We start from the raw sequence: 23,251 nt of genomic DNA, 5'->3' as shown, positions 1-23,251 counted from the left end.
GGCTACCAATGATGACATTTATGGCACCATTTTGTGCATGCAATTTTTGGGAAAAACTTTAAAACATGCTATCTCTGGAACAGTTCCATGTATTTTGTTGTCTTTTTATTTGAAAGATAATGTCTTGCTCTTCAGAAACTAGGGCGGCATGCACACCACCTCTTCAAAAAACTCTTCACCTTGTTTACGTCCTACTCCCGGCTTGGGCTACCACTATTCACCACCTCCACAGCAGCCCCCAGACCTCCCCCACATTTCTCCATAGCTGACAAACCCTGTCTTGCAGTCGTACTACATTTGCCCCACCCTCAAAATCTCTCACCTACCTCTGTTCCTGCTTTGGAGAAATGTTTTTGCCATCAACCCTATCAATCAGATTCAACCAAAGACCAGTGCTGAAACCTGCCTGACTCAGTTCACTCCTCAATCCAACTGTGACCTAACCCCACTGCCCCCAGACCCCCTGTTGTTAACTTTCCAGAATTTCTTAACCTTGATCATTGCATCACCATCATTCCCCGAATCTCTCAACATTAAAGCTAACTTTACAGCTGCAGAAAGAACCAGAATACACTACCTAAAAACTGATCCCGACCTTGTAATCCTTTCTGCTGACAAGGGCACCACCACTGTCATTGTGAAACTCAAGAATTATCTGGAGGATTCTGCCAGCTGTCTGATTCATCCACCTAAAAACCCCGCCACAGTGACCCCACTCCAAAAATCCAGCAGGGTCTCCGGTCTCTCCTCAAATCCTTAGGCCCATCCCAGAACCTCTTCCCGGAGACCATATCTCTTTCACCCCCTACCCCTCCCCACATTCCTACCTTCTACATCTTTCCTAATGTCCATAAGCCCAACCACCCAGGACATCCCATTGCAGCCGATTACTGTGGCCCCACTGAGATAATCTCTGCGCTTGTTGATCAACACCTTCAGCCTGTTACCCACATCCTACCCTCCTACATAAAACATACCAAACATTTCCTCCACTGACTCTCCATATGTTCCTGTTCCTTTACCACAGGTTGCCTTGCTTGTCATTATTGATGCCACCTCCCTTTACACACCATACCTAATGCCCATGGCCTTACCACTATTGAACACTACCTTTCCCAATGCCCAATGGATTCCAAATCGACAACCCCCTTCCTAGTCTCCATAATGAGCTGTATCATAATCCACAGTTACTTCTCCTTTGAAGATATACCTACAAACAAATCTGGAGTATGGCAATGGGCACCCGCATGCAAACATCCTATGCCAACTTATTCATGTGCCATCTAGAGGAATGCCTTCTCACCACCCAGAATCCTAAACCTCTTGGCTGGTTCAGATTCGTTGATGACATCTATGAGATTGGGATCCAGGGGGAGGACACCCTATTCACATTCCTCCAGAACCTCGACACCTTCTCCCCCATTTGCGTCACCTGGTCCTTCTCAACCCAGCAAGCCATCTTCCTTGTTGTTGACCTCCACCTCAAATATTTCTATATCAGCACCTCTTCCATATCAAAACCTATCAACACTTCAACAGCTGCCACCCATTCCATACCAAGAAGTCCCTTCCATACTGCCTGGCCTGTTGTGACAGTGCCACAACATTTAACAGTGCCGCCACGACAGTACGCCCAAACGGCGATAGAGGCGCTCCGCAACTTGGCTGAGCGTGGGAGCGCCACCTAGCTACGAATGGCACCGGCCGCATGTCACGGCACAGCAGTCGAATAAGAGATACTGAGTTGTTATCATGTAACGAGCTATTGTTTCTAAGTGAGTGTGTTTGAATATCCACGCAATTATTGGTGATTAAAGGTTATAACACTTTTTGGCGACGAGGTCGGATATTTTCACTGCGTTGTGGATTTGTGTGTTCGTGACGGGGCAGACATGGAACAGCTTATGCAAGCGCTCATTGAACAACAAACACAGCTGACAGCTGCTATTCAGGCGTTGTCGATGTCGCTTGCTCATCATCTGTCTTCCTCTTCTCCGCCTCCATTCCCTCCTTACGACGAGGCCGCTGAGGATTGGGAGGATTATGAGAAGTGTTTGCGGCAACACTTCTTGGCTTTCGGCGCTGTCGACACTCCTATGTGTAAGTCGTTATTTCTATCTTGGATTTCCCCATGGATCTATCAGCTGCTATCTCAGTTAGCCCCTCTGCGGGAACCTGCCTCTCTGTCCTTCCAAGAAATGTGTGACTTATTGTCTAACTATCACCGAAAAAACACCCACTTTGTTGCCGCCCGCGTGGCACTGTCACAACATAGCCACCCATGGCTGTCGCATCTGTATTGACGAGCAGGCCCTCTCAAAATATACCAAGGGTCTCACTGAGGCCATCACAGACCATAATTACCCTCCCAGCCTTTTACAAAAACAGGTGTCCCCTATGCCTTCTCTCTCCAATCACCCATCCACAGAGGAGCATTCCCCTCATGACTCATTACCACCCAGGACTGGGACAGCTGAACCGCATTCTCTGCCAGAGTTTTAGCTACCTCTTGTTGTGCCCTGAAATGAATGTCTAACCCACTATCCTTCCCACCACTCCCACAGTGGTCTGGTGCCCACTGAACCTACAAACTTTCCTCATCAATCCCTACACAACCCCTTCTCCTAACCCCTAACCCCCTTGCCTCATGACTCATAGCCCTGTGACAGATCTAGCGAAAGACCTGTCCCATACATCCTTCCACCACCACCTACTCCAGTCCGGTCACAAACATCACCTATCCCATCAAAGGCAGCAGGACTACCTGTGAAAGCAGTCATGTGATCTTAAAGTTAAGTTTCAACCATTGAGCTTCATTCTATGTGGGCATGGCAACCAACAAGCTATCGCCAAGAAACAGCTAGACCATCCAGTGTCTGAGGATGCCATGACGGGTTCTTTATTTCAATGACTTTTTCACAGATTGTGCCATCTGTATCCTTCCCACCAATATCAGCTATTCTGAATTCTGTATGTGGGAACTCGCCCTGCAATATATCCAATGTTCCTGTAACCCTCCTGGCTTCAACCTTTGTTGGTCATTGGCCTTTACCCACGTATCCCCTTTCCTGTTCCCATTCCAGCACTGCACCGCCTTCTATTCCACCAGCACATCCACAATACCTTTACTTCTCTCGTTTTTTGCTGCCCCCCATTGTCCATCTAACCTCTCGTTTGCGCCTAACTGTCCTACCTTCTCCCCATCTCATCCCTGTATACTCCCACAAGCGTCACTTTACTGTTCCCCATCCCCATCCTTACCTGGTATCCCTTCCTGCTGCGGCTTCATCCTTACTTCCACCACCCACATTGCTTCTTCCATCAGGTGCTGCTGCTCACAGTCTGGTCTTGGCAGCAAGAGACGGTGGTTTTGTGTGTGAGCAGCATTTGCACATGTGTGTGCTCGTGTGTTTTTTAATTCTGATGAAGGCCTTCTTGGCCGAAAGCCTAGCTGTTAGACAGGCTTTCTGTTGCACCTGCGACTCGGCATCTCTGCTATAAAGTGAATAGCCACTATCCTTTTCATAATATTGTGTTGAAACTTGTGTATCTCAAAAATATGCAGTTTCAATGGTACAGTGCAGTAAAGATTTCATGAAGACGTGTCGTTTGCAGTATGGTTTGTTGTGCTGCAGTGGCAGGAAGTCGGATATCAGTACATAAAAATTTTACCAGGAGGGATATTTGTGGCATGTGCGTATGACTGTGACTACTGGAGTACAGAGATGATAGACTTCAGTTGCCAATTAAATGAAATATTTGTGAAATTTATGCTACTGTATGGACTGGCTACTTGATATAGGCTCCCAACGCAAGACAGCATCACCACCACCAGTACTCACTTCCGGTTTGCAGCGTTTTAAAGATTGAGTGCTCCAGTGCCTATGGTTCAACAGGAAGGCATCACTCAATTCAAAGGAACATATAGGTGCAGTTAAACGGATTTTTAGTTCAGTTTTAGTTTCATTCCAGTTCTAAGTGGACTGCAAAGTAGTAGTATCCTTTGGAGCCTGTAACTTTTTGGGACACTCGCATATGTTTTGGAATCAGTTAATATGTTTGAATAATGTTCCTCTTACTCACCTTTCAGAATAAATAAAACTCTTTATCAAATAAAACTAGATTTTGATTTCGTGTGATCGGTAGTTATATTGAAGAAGAAGAAGAAGAAGAAGAAGAAGAAGAAGAAGAAGGAGAAGAAAGACACAACCAAATACCTTGAACTGTTTCAGGAGTGTTTCAAAATTTTTCCTAATATTCACGTGTGTGAAATGGTACTTGAGTCGTCACCTTTGGTGGCTTGTACATTGCGCAAGAATTTTTAAAAAATTGTAATAAATAAAAATGTGGGTGCCTTACTTACTCCTAAACAGTAACGTGTTAAATTCAGTAACATTTAAGACTATGAAGGCAACTCTGCTGCCTGAACTGGTGTTAATTATGCCTATAGATATGTAGTATTTTGTCAGGGGGTGAAGTTGAAATATAGTTTATTCATTTACAACTTGAGGTGTAACTGCCTAACATGGGTATTGGACAGACTTGTGGAAACTGCTTACTTTTTGTAGAATTATCTTTCTTGTTTACTGCTATGGTTGATTGTCTTTGCAACCATTGGACATTAGTTAGTTTGCCCTCAATTTCGTATGTGGACAATGGATCTGTAACAAGCATCTTATTTGATATTCAGTTTTGGAACTTAAAAGCTTTTCCTCCTTTCACTGTTAATATTGATTCTTTTTATCTAAAAACATTTGAAAAGTCTTACAAATAAAATGCCTGACAAATTCATGATACTTTTTTCTGTTTTTGCCCAATATGTAGAATTTTTATGCTATTTAATATGATACTTCTTGTGTGTTTGGTCACACTATCTGAATAATAATTTACCACTCTAGGATATTAAGGGTTTGCATTTATTTCTGCCCTTGTCTCCTGAACAACTGGAAATTCCTTCCTATATTCTTCTTTAGCTAATCTGTTTATGCTCAGTACTTGGAAATGATGCAATTTACTAGTTAAAAATGAAACTCATTGGTGATAAGATATGTGATGGGCTTACAATTAAAGTGAGGTAAGGGTGGAAGTACGGCAACATACAGGTTGTGTTGACTGTTATGCTGTTTTGATAACAATCATAAGCTTTTTTTATCTGTGATCTTTCTCTGAGTCATGGTGCAAATTGTGTTCAGCTTTCTGTGTGTGTTTCATCACTACGAATTAATAATTGGAACTATCAAGTTTGGGAAAAGGATTGGAAGATACACTGAGTGAGGTTCACATATTAAAATACTTCTTCACTGAAATTAATGTAGACAGTGGTGTAAGATAATGTCAGTAAGAGTTAATCCTCTTACCTTTATCGTAGTGTGCGTACATGATATGCATCAAAGTACTTGTCAGAGACTTGTCAAACATAAGTTTTCTGAATTTACCTCATATTTAGTTTTTATAATGATTGGGACATTAAATATGGTGCAAATGTAGGCATCATGCTGTGCTACAAATCAGTCTGTTACCACTTTTGGCATTCACATTTGTTGCCTTCGCCAACTGTCAACAAAGTTCACCTTCCGGCCAAACCTAGAACTTGGGTTATGTTACAGGTTCTATGCTACAGATGTCCCTATCAGGTACTGTCAACTTTCTAGTAATGGTGAAGCACTGCTTGTGGATTAACAGTTCAGAAATCACAAGTGCAAACATTCTTCCTGTCACAAAGGAAAGGGGGGAGAGTGTTACCGTTCCTAATGAGAGCATCATAATAAAAATATTTTTACATTCATTAGATAAGATTGTATTGTTAAAGAACAATTACAATATAGAGTGAAATAATGTTCTTCCATCTCACAGATGTGCGTATTTCTCAAATTGGTGCCAAGATCCAAAAACAAGGTTTTTGCACCTATACTCTCGCTATCTGGCAGGAGAAAAGAAGAAACTTGATGATATGAAAGACAGTTTCACTGTTGATCCCAGCCAGAATCAAAATCTTCTTGAACTCGCTGCAGATCTGAAGAAGGATTATCTGAATAGAACCTTAGACGGTTATGGATTGTACCTGTATGGAATAGTTCTGAAGCGCCTAGAACTGCTGAAAGAGGCGCTAGACATACTAGTTGAAGCAATTCATAAGGAGCCCTTACACTGGGGAGCATGGTTGGAACTTTCATCATTAATCACCGATAGGAACAAGGTATGGAACATTTAGTGTTTCTAAATTTATTTTTGTATGTTTTATGGAAATGAGTCAGCAGTTGTATGCATGTCTAAAACTCTTTGCTTGAGTGTGGTTTCAGTTGCCTGAGACTGCAGTCGTGTGTGTGTGTGTGTGTGTGTGTGTGTGTGTGTGTGTGTGTGTTGGTGTTGTTGACAACAAAGGCCTTAATGGCTGGAAGCTGAATTTGTGTCAGTCTTTTTGTTGTGCATATATGTGACTCAGCATCTCCACTATATGGCGAGTAGCAACTTTCCTTTTCATAATATTGTTTCTCTTTGCTTGAGAGATTTTTTCTAAGAATATATAGCAGAAACATCAATACTACAGACGTAATTGTAAGTATTGTTGTAAGATACATACATTAAACACTTAAAAACAATTGTAAATAAAAAGGAGAGTACTGAGGAACAGCACGTGTGCATCTGTCAGTACGAGCAAGGCTAACAATGACAAGCACAAGAGGGGACTTAGGGGATGTATACAATTCTTGATCTGTATACGGCCACCCCTTTCTCTGCACATGCACTTCTCTGAACAAGAGTTGACTTTTTCTTCCCTGCAGTATCTTAGGGCGTATATGCCCCTGGACGATTGGGAAGTCACGGAAAAACTCGGGAATTCTTTCATCCAGGAAAAATACAGGAATTTTTCATTGTTTTGGTTGTGAGTTAAATTTCTGTAATTTTGAGTAGTAAGAACTGATACTCCAACAAAAAATTTTACTTTAACCCACTACAGCAGGTATAAAACGTAAATGAGAGAATAACACCAAAATAAAACCATAGTTGCAAAGGAAATGCACCATTTGCAACAACAAAGCACGGTGCACACACCAGTATCTGCCAACAACCAAATGTGTCAAAGGCTTTGGGACAAAGACTGTGCAATACTTCCTAACAACATACTGTTTTCAATGAGCATGACATCAGAACTGTTAACATTTCTTGTAAGTCAGGGGAAAATATTATGAATGGTGATTTGAGAAGCATTACTTTCACAGTAAATTTCCTTTTACGCAAGATGATTCATGTTGTGTGTTAGAATGTGCAATAACGAGATGGACGCTGGAGCATTCGTTCTGGTTTTCAAAGACGAGACATTCCCAGAGACAGTAAAAATAGTGGTCTAATGGTGTGACATAAAACCATATGCACCACCTTCTGTTAGCTATTTTAAATGTGTACACTGTGCTCACACGTTGTCAAGCTGTATGAATGACCTAATCTGTGAAGACTGTGATTAATTACTGTACGATAGTACCCTGTGTGAAAAACTACTGATCTGTGCCAACTGACAGGAGAGGTATTCTCCTTACTCACAGGCTTGCCTAAAAAAAGACAAGATTATGAAAGCTATGATGTTTTAATATAATTTAAGGCTCAAGAGAAATATGAATTCTGTGCAAATGATGATAAATTTTGTGCAAATACTAAACAAGATACCATCAACTGCAAAAAAGGGCTCACTACACAAATCGCCCTCCAGTTGGGGGGGAAAAAGGGTGTCCTCCACACCAAGGCACACCACAGAGATTGTCACCCAGTGCCCTGACAAGAAAGGACCATAGTGCAGAGAGCTGTGTCAAACCAGTCTTTGGACAGAATACCACAACAACAACATTGTGCGATATGTCTGTCACTTTAGTAAGACTCAGATTACAGGCCTACTGTCTAATAAAAAAAAATGAGTGTAGGGAAAGATTTGTAACCAGTATTGAATCCCACACTTCATCCTTACAAATATGTGAAAGTTAAACTGCATTTATTAACACTAGTCATCCTGTAAGATGTCCAGGATATATCAGAATGCAGCCATTCAATCTGATGCCACTAGTGTTGGTGAACAACTAACAATGCACTTCGCCCCAGCCTGGGCATCTGGAAGCTACCCTCCCACATTCCACATCCCTAAAATAAGAGTTTGATTATGAATCCTCAAAATGACCTAAAACACAAATGGGCATTCCGCAATGTCTTGGCACAATGTCACGACACAGCCCCAGGTCCGAATCACGTACAGTACCCGATGCTGCGTTAACCCCTCAAGCATGACGCTGCCCTCCACCCGACTGCACCTGCAGCGTGACATCTGTTGTGCAAGTCTGTGAGTGCTGTGTTCCTCCCATACTGCAAATGCTATATCTAATGCAGTAATGGAAATAAAATTCTGCAAAAATTTAAGGTGAACACTTAAAGCTATAAGGATGAAATAGACGAAATCACTTCAGGCACAAAAAGTTTAATCATGTTATAAAATTAATTGTTTACAAGGTTTTTTGAGAGTGATAAAGTTCAAAGCATGGCACAATACATAATGCTGGGTTTGCAGGGCAGGTTTTGCATCTATATGATGTCTCTCTTCTTTGCTGTTTTGTTGCACACAGCACAGGTCTCCTTAGGCCCACTCTTCCATTTTTTGTTGCTAGATTTTCTTCTGGGAAGTGTCTACCGGTAAGTCGGTGACAGTCACTGACATCAGGTCTTCCTTGCTTCTGTTCAATGGCACTTTGGTGGTAATTAGCTATGAGCTCATCTATGAGCTTCACTCTAAATTCTAAATGGTCCTTCTTATTTCCATTCTGACAATAAAATTTGTAAGCATTTAAAACAGCCACATTCAACAAATGCTTAAAAAGTTTTTTGTACCAAACCTTGCTTAAGGAATGATTCTAGTAACTGGTCTTTAAAGTCCACTCCCCCCATGTTCTGGTTGTAGTCAGAAACACTGAGTGGGTATCTGGGTCACTTGCACCTTTTACTCTTCTTTGCACATCTACTGTTGATGCACCATGCTTTGTTGTTAGCATTGTAACTTCCCTTTTATCCTTCCATTTCCGAGCCACCAATTTCCCCCTTTTGTGCACCGATGATCTGTCCTTTCTGTAACTTCCTATTTACAATATGTGACAGTCCTTTCCTAGAAGTTTTAATTTTTCCTACTGCATTAGTATTCCTGTCCACAAGTCTTTGGAACAAGTCAGAACTGGAATTGAAATTGTCCATATACACACACCTACCTACATCTAACAAATTTTCACACTAATTTAACACCGCCTTTGTTGACTATAGATCATCATCTTTTGTTATTTGACAATTAAGATCAGTATATCTTCCAGTGTACAAAATAAAGTTCCATAAATATCTATTTTTGTCACACAGTTCTAAAAATCTCGTCCCAAAGCGTGCTACTTTCAAAGGTACAGGGTGTGGTAGATAAGTAATGAGACTCAAGTCTAGAAAAACAAATTTATTGATCCAATTTGTACAAAACGTTAATATTCTTCAAAGTACTCGCCTAGGGCATCGACACAATGTTGCCAGCGCGTTTTCCAAGCTTCATAGGCCCCACTGTAGTCCGTTTGAGTTATCCCAGTTAGTGCCTTCGTGACAGCACGTTGGATGTTCAGAATATCGTCGAAACGATGACCCTTCAGGCATCTTTTGACCTTCGGAAATAGGAAGAAATCAGGAGGACTCAAGTCAGGGTTGTATGGTGGCTGTGGCAAAACTTCAACTCCAATTTGGGTCAAGTAGGAGGTCACGAGGAACGCTGTGTGCGCCGGAGCGTTGTCGTGGTGGAGACGCCAGCGTTGAGCAAGGTCCTGTCGCTTCCGTTTGACAGCTCTGCGCAATCGCTGAAGGACTTCTTTGTAGAATTCGGCATTGACAGTCTTCCCCTGAGGGACAAACTCTTTGTGAATTAACCCCCGCTTGTCGAAAAACACAATCTGCATTGTCTTGATGCGGGACTTTGACATTCTTGCTTTCTTCGGCCGCGGGGGTGCCGGTGTGTGCCACTCCGAGCTCTGGGCTTTCGTCTCCGGGTCGTACTGGAATGTCCACGATTCGTCGCCTTTACTACGTTGTCTAAAAAGTGTGGATTATTTTCCAAATCATTCAACATCTCACGGCAAACGTCCACTCGTTGTTGCTTTTGTTCGGCGGTGAGCACTCGGGTAACCAATTTTGCGCAAACTTTCCTCATCATCAAATCTTGCGTAACAATTTGGTGAACCGTAAATTTATTCACGGAGACCTCATCGGCGATCATTTTGAGACTTAAACAACAGTCGGAGTCCAGGAGTTCCTTCACTTTGGCCACCGTTTCATCCACACGACTCGTTGAAGGGCGTCCAGATCGTTCCATGTCTTCAACGGATTCCCTCCCGTTTTTAAATTCATTAAACCACCGGAACACTTGAGCTCTTGATAGGGAGTCTTCTTTGTAGGCCTCCGTAATCATAGCAAAAGTTTCCGAAGCAGTTTTGCCCAAGCGAAAGCAAAATTTGATTGCATACCGCTGTTCTATCGAGCGATCCATCTTCAGCGTTTTCACAAGTGTCACGGGCACACAAACAACGTAATATGCGAAGCTCGACCCTCACTGCACCAGAGCTCCGACACGACTGCGAACTGGTTCTATTGTTAGCTCAGATCCCCCACCACATGACATACAGGTGGAGACCGCCCTGCGAGCGACTGGGGCGCCGCACGGCGGCCAGTCTCATTACTTATCTTATCTACCACACCCTGTATGTACTGCTTCCAAGAGTGTCTCCCTTTCCACAGCAACAAGGATTCGTCAACGCTTTTGTTACGTCCTGGCTTATAAGATCTCTGAAATCTTGCTTTCAAATGCTTTATTACTGGCATAATTTTATAAAGGGTTTTACTGCCATGTACATTTTGGTGTTCCGTGTTGTCCGCAAAATGTAGAAATCTTGTCCGGAGATGAAATCTTTCTTCACTCATAACATCAGGGAAGAAGGGCGTTTCTAGGTAAAATACATTTTAGCCGATCTTTTACACACTATCCCCATCAGTAAAAATAGAGCTATCTATTATTTTGTTGTCAAAGAACAATTCAAAATAAGCTAAGTGCCCTGCATTACCACGAATTCGGAGTTTCAGCCTACCTTCACCAATACTCTTTGTAAATGCAGTAGAAGCAGAAATAGGGTCACATTCCTTCCAGTCAGGCAAGACTGCATACTGCACAGTAGATTCATCATCTTACGAATCATCAGAAGACAATGAAAACTCGTCTTCCTCAATATCACTCTCCATCAAAGTTGCAGAACTCCATCTTCCATCAGCTCAGCCATAGCGCACAACCTAAGGAGAATCGTCAAGCACACAAAGACAAAAACATTCGTAACCCACATAAATCACAAATGCTGACTCCCGAACTCCATCAACATGAAGCTAAGGAACATATGGCACTGCTATCTAGTGGCCGTCATTCAAATTGCATTGGCCAGGAGGATCAACGAATGCAAAAAGCGCGGACAGCATATGACATCGCACACGCTGGACAAGCAGTCTGCGGTGGATGGCATATGTTGTCACACACGCTTGAGGGGTTAATTACCCCACTTGAACACAAACATAATGCTCTTGACCTCTTTAATTGTCTCAGTGATGTGGGTGAATTTCCCTCAAGTGGAATGAAAATGTAATTTATCCCAATAAGGAAAGACCCTCCTGAGATGGACACCTATCATTCTTTTTACTTGATAAATGTTTTATGCGAGTGAATTGGATGAATGATAAACAAATAACTTAATTGGATTCTCAAGACTAAAAGAATTCTGTCCAAATTCCATTGTGGCCTTCAGGAGGACCAGTCTATAAACAGCCACCTAATTTGTCTGTAATTCGTTATCAGAATGGCATTTGCTTGCCACCAACACATCGTTACCTAATGTTATATTGTTTGTGCTCTGTAAGAGTGGGGCTTTAGTGGTGTCCTTGATTTTATCTGGAATTTTTATGTCATATTGCCATTCATGTCCAAGTATGTGTTTCCCACAGTCTTCCTCATATGCAGGAAAACTGTCTCACTTGGCTTTTGCCAATAGGTATAAATTGACATGTAGAGATTGTGGAGTCTACAGTCTAACCTTCACCGTATGTAGATGATTTCTGCATCTGCTAAATATCTTGAAATGTAAGTATCGCAGAATGCCAACTATAAGAAAGGCATATCTTGGGCCCTCATCCATGACTTTCATTTCACTACTGCCAGAACACGTGGAATGCAATTCTGCAGTCACAAATTGTCCATCTTTAATAGCATACGGTAGTAGAAACATACTACTAGGTTGGTACATAAGTTTGCAGTGTTTTTGTTTTGTATGTCAATATTCCTGTTGCTTCGGTTTAGGTATTGATATTTTTCATTTGTAGTTCACTGTTGTATTTGAGTTTACAAATTGTCACGTTGTCTTTTGGAAGCAGTGATTGGAGTTCTGGACACTAGAAAATGGAGTGCAAAGTGCAGAAATCGCAACGTTTCAGACATATTCTTCTGTTTGAGTTCAGTGGAAGGGTGACAGCAGCAGAGGCAACCAGTAACATTTGCATCATGCCTGGGGATAATGCCATTGGACAGAGCATGGTGAGAAAATGGTTTTCTCATTTTAAGGAGGATCATTCTAAAATTTTGGCTCTACACATTCAGGAAGACTTCCAGGGTTTGAAGGGTGATGAAGTGTGATCATTCCACCATTGGGTGACATTTGCGTTCAGTGGGGAAGGTTCAAAAATTGGGTATATTGGTACCACATGCTCTAAGCCAAAATCACAACAGTCAACAGATGGCCATGTATGCATCTCTGCTTGCTCGTTATCAATTGGCTAGTGAACAACACTGACCGTTCCTATCCTATACCATTACTGGTGACAAGAAGTGGTGTCTTTATGCTAACATAAGGAGCAGGCAGCTGCCTATACAAATATCTGTGTGCATCCATAAAAGAAATTTTATGCGTCCTGGGGAACAGCAAATTGCTTCCCTGAGGTGTAACCATATCTGCTGACCTATATCAACAATAGAGATGTCTTGCAGACCCAATCAAACGACGACGACCAATAAGAATGCGTGAAGTGATGCTACTCAACAATAACGCCTGCCTGCATTCTGCTAGACTGACAAAGACACTATACAGAAGTTGAGTTGGGAAGTCATTCCATACCTACGTTATTCACCGAATCTTGCACCCTCAGATTTTCATATCCGCTCTGTATCAATCAATCTTCCAGGAATTTCTTTTCTGGATGAAAATGCACTCCAAACATGGCTCTAACAGTTCTTTGCCTCAAAACCATGTGGTTTCTACAGTTATGGGATCGAAAAGCTACCCCAGTGTTGGCAGATAGTTGTAAATCGTGAGTGGGAATATATTATTGGTGACTAAAGTCTCTGTTACCTGTGTATGTTGTGTTTATTAAACTTATGAAGAAACTCTGAGCTTGTACTTCAACCTCATTTGTTGTTGGACTAGTTCCTGATGTTAAGCTAACATGACTTTTCATATGTGCCTGCTGAAACAGAAGTATCAGACAAAATTTTGTACTAGAAGCTGCCGTAACAACTCTTCTTGGAGGCCTAATTACTCCACTCTGCAACTTAATAAAGTTGTCATAGTATCGCACTTGGTCTACAGTTACCTGGCCTATGGATCTGCGGGCCCTTCGGTGCTATGCCTTTTAGATCCAGAACATCACTGTGAGATCAGACTCTCAACTGATGCCTTTCAGAAGAACCCTGCAGATGCCTGTCCTCTGTCTAAAGGCTGTCATCCAAATTCTCCCTGTTATCTTCCTGGCCAAAAGCATATGACCACCACAAAAATTACCTCAGTATAGTGTCCTGATATTAGCCAGTCTACAATCCATGGTCTCTGAACTACACGTCAGTTTTCTGAATCTCCTCTCATGAGAAATCTCATGAACACCCCCTTGAATGGTCCCTTGCCCTCATTGCCATCTAGATCTATCATCCAGGATTTGCCTATTCTATCACAACTGTTGTGTTCAATGGTGAACGAATTCCAAAGTTCTGAAATGAATTTACACAGATGGATCTGTGTTGGTGGGCAAATGGGCTGTACCTTCATACGTACGAGAGGCAGCGAACAACACTTCTTGCCACAGGAATGTTTCTTTAGTGGTGATCTGTTAGCCATTAAGCCATGACTCTGAACAGCTTACTAGCCATAACTCATTGCTACCACCAATATACACTGGAACTGTCATTCAAGAACTTCTCGATGAATTCCAAATCACCAGTTGGCTGATCCTACTACCCTAGAACACTAGTCACGTCGGAATTCTGTGAAATGTACATTTGGCCAAAGAGGCTATAAAAAAAATGCCCTAGAATTAAAAAGTACTGGGCAAAGATATATGGAGAATTATCCTCCCAACTACTTCTTGCATCATGGAATTGGGAGGGTATGATTCAGTTGCCAATAACACACTGTACACCGTAAGTATATGCTTGGCTACCACAGGGCCCCAGCCTTTGCAGCATTCCTTGTTTTCTGTGCTGCAGGCTTCTACTTCCTCTATACCATTCCCTCTCTGCCTCTCCATCAGATGGTTACCTTGGTGCAAATGCTGCTGCTTGGACCCAGTTTATGATTTGGAACTAGAGTTTCCACTTCCAGCATTGTGAACAATGTTTGATTAAATAAATACATGGTCCCCATTGTTGAATTTGATGTGCCACCAATTTTCAAATTTCTCCAGAAGTGCAGACCATGCAGGGAAGGTCACCCAATGCCATGTATGCTCCAGCACTGTGCCTTATTGTCTTGATTTTCACCCTTCCCTTTAATAAGGTGGTACACCCAGAACACAGAACAGTATCCATCCTGTTATGGGGAGGGGGGGAGGGGTCGTGAAGAACCTGCTTGGTGGTAGCCCCTTGATGATGGAGGGATCACACTGTTGGTACCTGAACTGAAAACTCCCCGTGTGTGCCAAGGAGTATGTGCCAGTCATGACTGAGGCACAGGGACTCGGAGCAGTGGATTACTGGCCAGATAGCTGTTGCTGAGGCTGGGTGGCGCCCACAAGGAGAGCCCACATATGGAGGGGATGACACCATGGCTGGTGGCCATATGACTCTATCAGCATCTATGGAAGGAAAGTTCCCCCAGTGGGCTTACCACCCTTTGGTGAGTTCGTGCTTGATTACCAAGGGGCATCAGCCTTTGTAGCACCTTTTCCCTTCCAAGCTGCATGTCTGTCCTTGTGTTATTCGTTTTTCCCCTCCCTTGGGGAACATGTATGGGATATTTTTGGGGATGTGTTCTTAATTTTCAGTAGCCTGACAGCAGAACAATACCTCCATTGTTTTTTTCCTTCTTTCTTCATTCTCCATCTCTTATTCTTCCTCTGCTGTGGTGTCTAAGGTTCCTCTTTGTTTTTCGTCCCTGTGAGCTCCTGAAGGCTGGCACATGTGACTGACATGTAAAAGGTGACTGAGTAAGGTGTAATTCCCAACTCCAGGCCAACAGGTAGGGTTTGCAGGTACTCCATGGTACAGGCCTGGACCAGGGAGGGATGATTGCTTGAGCTGTTATCTTCTCATATTGCCAATTGTTCCCTTGTCAGATGTTCGGGTAATGTGACCTGATGTCAGAACAGTCATGTAAGGTGGGTGAGCCCCTATCTGAGGTGCCCCCCACCCCCACCCCCTCCTCCCAGTGGGAATGAGCCCACCATTGGAGATGGTGGCAATCACGAGAAATTTTCTCGCAATGTACCATCACCATCTCAGTCTACATCTATGAAACGCAAACGGAATGAGACTAAAGATTCCAAGACTCTCCCAGCTGCACCCCGTTTCCTTGTGATATCACGTACTGGATGAGGTCAGTCTTTTGCTATGGTTAATCCATTTATTATTCAGAAAAGTGCTGATGCAGTTGTCAACCCTGTAAAATCGTACTCTCATTTGAGCGATGGCACTTTGCTTTTGAAGACTAATTGTGGTTCTCAAGCACAACTATTGCTTGCAGCTTCATTCCTCCACAGGTATCCTGTTGGTGTTGTGGCCCGTCAAACACTGAATTCTTTGTGTGGTCCTAAGCTACTTGATAGTTTGACTGAATGGAAATCCAAAACTACCGCTCTCATCAGGGCATCACTGCAGTCCATGGGGGTGATGAAAAAGGTGGATGCATCTTTTGTGCCTACACACTTTTTCTCACCTTTGATAGAGTAGTGCTTCCATCAAAGATCAAAGCCGACTAAGAAGTCATCGCGGTTCGACCTTACATTCCGAACCTGATGTGCCGCTACCAGTGTCAATGTTACAACCAAACTCGAATGTCCTGTTTAAGCCCAGCCAAATGCATTACATGGTAGGGATGCTCAGGAGAGTGCTTGTCCACCTCCCTGTCCCCACTGTATCAGTTGCAGCGGCGACTATGCAGCCTCATCCTGAGAATGTCCCATGTATCTTGATAAGTGGGCCATCCAGGAGATCCAGGTGATGAAAAAGTGCCCTACCCTGTTGCTCAAAAGTTTTTGGCTAGGCGGAAACCCTCCATTTTAAAATCTTTCACTTACAGTACCATTCTGCTCCATGAAGGTCACAGCCATGGAGACTTGCGAACTCAAATTGAGCATCACGGTTGTAAAATGGCCCAGTGTCATGGTTGCATCCCCATTTTCTCCTCCAGCCATGCAACAGGCCATCAAAGTTTCACCTCCGGCAGGAAAATTACATGCTACACAACTGGCAGACTGGAAAGGACAGAAGGAATACTCCCACAAAGACTTTATATCCCCCCCGGCCAACCAAAACCTGAATCTTCCTATGCCAACTACAAAGGCTCAAAAAAACTGAACAAAGGCAAACAGTCTTCTCCTTTGTGGACTCGGAGATATTCTTCCATGTTGTCACCATGTTGTATCCTCACCTGGCAATCACAGTTTTGCCAGAGTGCACTACCAACCGTTTCTCTGCCCTGGAATCTGCTGGCCAATCCAGGCAAGTACCTCTCCCATGGATTGACCCAGTACCACACTAGATTGAAACTCTTTCAGTATTAGTATTAAAGATCTGCTGGAGGTGTGATCCCATTAAGTGTTGAATCCTCTTAGAAAAGCTTGCAGGGATATGTCTGCTCAGGTGCCTTATTATCTTGAGCCTGGTGTAAGATGTGCATTAGTTCTTGAAGGTCGAAGGCCTTAGAAAGTCTGGGGTTTGCATTCTCCATCTTCTGTATATGATCAGGGATACAAGTGAGTCATGTTGGAATTTGTATAGCAAGGGCAACTGCAAGTTTTACGGGCATTCAAAGTAGTCACCAGCGTTATGTATAACCCGTTGCCAGTGATATGGAAGTTGTAGAATATTCTTAGCAGTGCCTGTTCTGTTGATGATTCAAATGGAGCACTCTGTTGCCTGATGAATCTCTGTAACAGTTCTGAAGTAAATCCCGTGAAGTGCTTCCTTCAATTTAGGATTCAAGCTGAAGTCACAAGGACTGAAGCTCGAGAAGTAAAGTGAGTCGTATAGCACTTCCCAGACCTTCATGTAGAGCAAGCATGAGAACTTCCTGGACAATGTGATTACTGGGTATGGGTCATGGGTCTTTCACTAGGATGACTCCTGGGTCTTTCACTATGATCCAGAGTCGAAGAGGCAGAGTATGGATGGCACAAAATGTCATTGCCGTGCCAGAAGGTGGCTCGCATGAGCAAGTCCCGGATGAAGTCTATGCGCATTGGTTTTTTAATGCAAATGGGTTAGTGCACCACGAGTTCGTGTCCCCTGACCAGACCGTCGGTGCTCAGTTTTATGTGGCAGTGCTCCAGAGACTGAATCATAGGGTCACCTGCATCAGAAAGGAGACTGATACCATGTGTATTGTCATGGCCTTCTGGACCTGTATTGGTGTGACAATGGTGCTGCAGCTGCCCTATGGTCCTGACTTGGTCCCAGTGGGCTTTTTTTAGTTTCTTCTGCTGAAAAGGATCATTAAAGGAAAGCATCTAGAGTCTGTGGACAATGTGCAAGCTACTTAGATGGCTTCCATGAAGAGAATCCCGATTGAGGAGGTCCAGAAAGCTTATGATGCATGGAAATGCCACTGGTAAGTGTATTGATGCAGAAGGGTCATACTTTGAAGAATTTTGTTTTTAAACCTATCCAAGCAATAAATTAAAAAAATACACTCCTGGAAATTGAAATAAGAACACCGTGAATTCATTGTCCCAGGAAGGGGAAACTTTATTGACACATTCCTGGTGTCAGATACATCACATGATCACACTGACAGAACCACAGGCACATAGACACAGGCAACAGAGCATGCACAATGTCGGCACTAGTACAGTGTATATCCACCTTTCGCAGCAATGCAGGCTGCTATTCTCCCATGGAGACGATCGTAGAGATGCTGGATGTAGTCCTGTGGAACGGCTTGCCATGCCATTTCCATCTGGCGCCTCAGTTGGACCAGCGTTCGTGCTGGACGTGCAGACCGCGTGAGACGACGCTTCATCCAGTCCCAAACATGGTCAATGGGGGACAGATCCGGAGATCTTGCTGGCCAGGGTAGTTGACTTACACCTTCTAGAGCACGTTGGGTGGCACGGGATACATGCGGACGTGCATTGTCCTGTTGGAACAGCAAGTTCCCTTGCCGGTCTAGGAATGGTAGAACGATGGGTTCGATGACGGTTTGGATGTACCGTGCACTATTCAGTGTCCCCTCGACGATCACCAGTGGTGTACGGCCAGTGTAGGAGATCGCTCCCCACACCATGATGCTGGGTGTTGGCCCTGTGTGCCTCGGTCGTATGCAGTCCTGATTGTGGCGCTCACCTGCACGGCGCCAAACATGCATACGACCATCATTGGCACCAAGGCAGAAGCGACTCTCATCGCTGAAGACGACACGTCTCCATTCGTCCCTCCATTCACGCCTGTCGCGACACCACTGGAGGCGGGCTGCACGATGTTGGGGCGTGAGCGGAAGACGGCCTAACGGTGTGCGGGACCGTAGCCCAGCTTCATGGAGACGGTTGCGAATGGTCCTCGCCGATACCCCAGGAGCAACAGTGTCCCTAATTTGCTGGGAAGTGGCGGTGCGGTCCCCTACGGCACTGCGTAGGATCCTACGGTCTTGGCGTGCATCCGTGCGTCGCTGCGGTCCGGTCCCAGGTCGACGGGCACGTGCACCTTCCGCCGACCACTGGCGACAACATCGATGTACTGTGGAGACCTCACGCCCCACGTGTTGAGCAATTCGGCGGTACGTCCACCCGGCCTCCCGCATGCCCACTATACGCCCTCGCTCAAAGTCCGTCAACTGCACATATGGTTCACGTCCACGCTGTCGCGGCATGCTACCAGTGTTAAAGACTGCGATGGAGCTCCGTATGCCACGGCAAACTGGCTGACACTGACGGCGGCGGTGCACAAATGCTGCGCAGCTAGCGCCATTCGACGGCCAACACCGCGGTTCCTGGTGTGTCCGCTGTGCCGTGTGTGTGATCATTGCTTGTACAGCCCTCTCGCAGTGTCCGGAGCAAGTATGGTGGGTCTGACACACTGGTGTCAATGTGTTCTTTTTTCCATTTCCAGGAGTGTACATTGCTTTAGAGACAAAACCTGTAGATGAAGACTGACTGTAATGGCTACAATGGTGCCAAACATCCACAAACTAGTTTGTGCGTAATTTGTTGTAATCTTGCACAATAAAGTCTGACTGTGATAGAAAGATGAACATTTTCTTGACCCTCAGCATAAAGACGTTTCCTTCAAAAACAAACAAGAAAACTGCTGCATCATTCATAGTTACAGACCTTGGAAATGCAGTTGATATTGTCAATTACAAAACATTCAGAATTCCCTCGCTGTCACAATAGTTAGTATAGACTTCTTAGTGGTTGACATGATAGCCAGGATGGAAAGTAACCATTTAATGCAAGTTTCGTTTTGAATCCCACTTGGACAAATTTGTGTTATTGCATTAATCTGAAGAGGAAAAAAATTGACAGCAGAAATAGCTATTGGTCTTGATCAGATAATTTCATCCCTCAAAATGGAATAGCATGTGAATCCTTTACCATTTAATATCCTGTCCAAAGGTATCCGATGTCAAAGAACATCGGTATTGTCAGGAAGGGTATCTATGAGGCGGGTAATAAATCTCATATTGCATACCAACCACCTCCTCCCAGCTATCTAGGGGGATCTTCCAAGGGCACCATGGATTCTGGGTGCGTGGACAGGTGTGTATTCTTGTGTGCTCAGTTTTGGTGTCTTTCCATGTATTTTCAGGATGAGGTGAGATGAGAAATGTAATTGGGTTCTGCAGAAGCCTCCTGCTCTATTTCTGAGACTTATATTGGAGACTGAGCTTGCTGGAAACATAGTAATGCTTCAGCATATCATTGTCACATTGAGAGAAAATAATATTACTTGTAAAATATGTATACTTCACAACGTAAATTTGACCATGTATCCTGTGTAGCACTCAGTCCATAGAAACACATACGGTCCCAAATTGTCGTGGTAACACAATCACTGTGAGATGTCTCACAGATATATTTGGATATGAAACTGACTCATTGCAGTTTATAAATAGGGTGAAGCACCTGACTTTTACATCTCAAATAACAATTGACTCATTTTGATATTTGTAATAACTTTTCAGTTAATCACTGGCCAGGTTTCATGGAACAGACACATTTTCACAACTTCATCAGTCACCTAGATACAGGTATAAAATTGTGTATTTTTAAACAGGTCAATTTTTTGCTTTATGATATGAGGTCTGTATGTGATAGATTCGGTGATATAACACTTTTGTAGGTCTGACTGGACATTACGGAGTAAAAATGCCTCGAGTATGGTGATTTTTGTGCTGTTGTTGCAGTTATTTCAGTGGTGCACCACTCAGAAACTTGCACCACTCTGCACAAAAATTAGCACCACCAAGGCAAGTGCTACATGATGGTTATGCTGCTCTCGATGGAGTGGAGTAAATTTCGACATTGTGCACCATTCAGACTGTCGCAACAATAGCAGAATTTTTCCACGTAACTATTTGTTACACCTACAAAAGAGTTTTCGCTGGGTTTGTCTTGTACGGATCTGCTGTTCTTTTGCAGAAAGGCCCATTTAAAAAATACAAAATTTATGACTGTGTCTAAATGGTTATTGATCTAAAGATCTGTTTTGATTTTTGTTTTATGAACCCCTGATTACTATTCACTCCTGTGAGAAGAGGTTAGAAACAACTTTCACAAGTCACAGATTTATTAGACATTTAAAAGTAAACTACCTCATCCCATACTCAAACTATACCATCATTCACTGAGGTTAATTGAGATTCATCAGGAAACATTACATTCTGCCAGTCAGGATTGATATTGTCCTCAGCAAACACTAGTCTCTAGTTAGTGACCTTCACAAAGCTTCTCCTTGATGCTGTCAGTTTGCTTTGTAAACCAGGCTCGTGAAGCCATAAGATACTACTATTCTGCATTTTGTGAAGCATACAGATTTTATGTTTATGTGCATTTAAAACAAGTTCCCAGTCTTTGCACCACATGGAAATCTTATGAAGATCTGGTGGATATTTATACAGCTTTTTTTTAGTACTTCATTATTGATAAAATCATCTGTAAAAAGTCCTTTAATATTTTCTGCTATGTGTCAATATAAAAAACGAACAACAAGGATCCATTACACTTCCATGGTGCATGCCTGAAGTTACTTCTACTACTGTTCATGACTATCCATTCAAGATAAGATGCTCAGAATAAAGTCTAGGATTCTATAACAGACTGATATCATTGAGATTGGATGGCAGTTTCTCGGGTTGTTTCTTATACTTCCTCTGAAAGGTGTGATCTGCCCTTTGTAGCGATTTCAGTATCTCTACCGCTCATCTCTGCAATGGTGTGAGAATTAGACTGGAGCAAGGAGAGAGGGAAGAAGGGCTGAAGAGATATGTTAGGCAATGGAACTTTGACAGCTGTTTATATGTATGACCAAGGAAATAACTTCAATTTATTATTAAATACTTTATGAGGTGCTTGCAACATCTCAGAAGTGATAGTTCAGTATATACATCTTCATTTGATTTTACCGAGCAGGTTGGTGACGTGGTTCTTTACAATAGAATGTAGCTGGTTTGCTTCCCCAAGCCAATCTTACGCTTCATCTCATTTTCAATTGGATGTAAAACTATGATCATTCTTTTTCTGATTCTGTACTACCTTGTTTCCCTTCTCCTCTCTCTCCTGCAAAGCAACAGTTCTGTCATATTTGTTACTTATTTCTCTTTTCTCAGTTTTAGGAATTGGAACAATATGAGCATCTGAAACAAAGAATTTCTGTTATTCACTAATTGGAATTGCACAAGACTGTTATTTAGTTTCCGCTTGTTTTGATAGATAACTATGTAGATGGAGTCAGTATTTATGTTGAAATTTCTTTTCTTGATCTTCCCATTTTTAGGTTAGATGCTCCGTAGAATGTGTATTTACTGGCAATTATTATTAATGTAAAAATAATTTTGGTTTCAGTTTATTTTGCTGTATAAATTAGCTTTTGTATTGAAATGACATTTTGAATTACAGTTGGACTCCCTTGTGCTACCAAGCCACTGGATCAAACATTTTTTTCTTGGACACACCTACTTAGATCAACAGCTTAATGATGAAGCACTTAAGATCTATAGTGTTCTGCGAACTAATGGATTTGAGAACTGCAATTACATCTTAGCACAGACAGCAATTGCACATCATAATAGGAGAGGTAAATGAAAAATCTCTTAATTTTGTGTGTGTGGCATGAAGTGAGTGCTCACTCTCGCCTGCATACTCAGTCATACATGCAGATTGCTAATACCTTCCATTTCATGCTAAGGAATATATTTGTCATGTGGTTTTGTTTTATGTGGTGAATTTTGCTTCAGAAGAATGTTCAGTTTGACTTTTCATGTCTCTTCGTATGTGTTGTTGGCATTCTGTTACCGTCAGGAAGTAAATGTACACCAGAGCAAACATTTTTGTGAATTTTGTATTAGTGGTATGTGGGATGTGTCAGTATAAGATTTTGCACCTGCATGGTCCAGTAGTCTCTTCGGAAGGAAAGGATTACTATGATCTGAAGAGATATATATTCCAACAATGTTTCCTTCCCGGCTATGGCGTGGGAGGAACATGGGGCAAAGAGACGAGATATTTACTCTCCACAATACATAGCTTG

The 23,251-nt window shown here is 42.9% G+C and overlaps 1 protein-coding gene across 3 annotated transcripts in view; it reads left to right on the top strand.

The window, feature by feature from the left end:
• The window catches only part of LOC124596382 (cell division cycle protein 23 homolog), a 101,924-nt gene that overhangs the window by 10,806 nt on the left and 67,867 nt on the right, over positions 1 to 23,251 (top strand). For all 3 annotated transcript variants that reach the window (XM_047135500.1, XM_047135501.1, XM_047135502.1), the window contains 2 exons: positions 5,854 to 6,196; positions 22,621 to 22,798. In XM_047135500.1, coding sequence (XP_046991456.1) covers positions 5,854 to 6,196; positions 22,621 to 22,798 — 521 coding nt within the window. The remainder of the gene's footprint in view (positions 1 to 5,853; positions 6,197 to 22,620; positions 22,799 to 23,251) is intronic.

This window comes from Schistocerca americana, chromosome 2 (assembly GCF_021461395.2).
Source record: "Schistocerca americana isolate TAMUIC-IGC-003095 chromosome 2, iqSchAmer2.1, whole genome shotgun sequence".
NCBI classification, from domain to species: domain Eukaryota; kingdom Metazoa; phylum Arthropoda; class Insecta; order Orthoptera; family Acrididae; genus Schistocerca; species Schistocerca americana.
The sequence above is the reverse complement of the archived record's forward strand: the minus strand, read 5'-3'. Positions and strand labels throughout refer to the sequence as shown.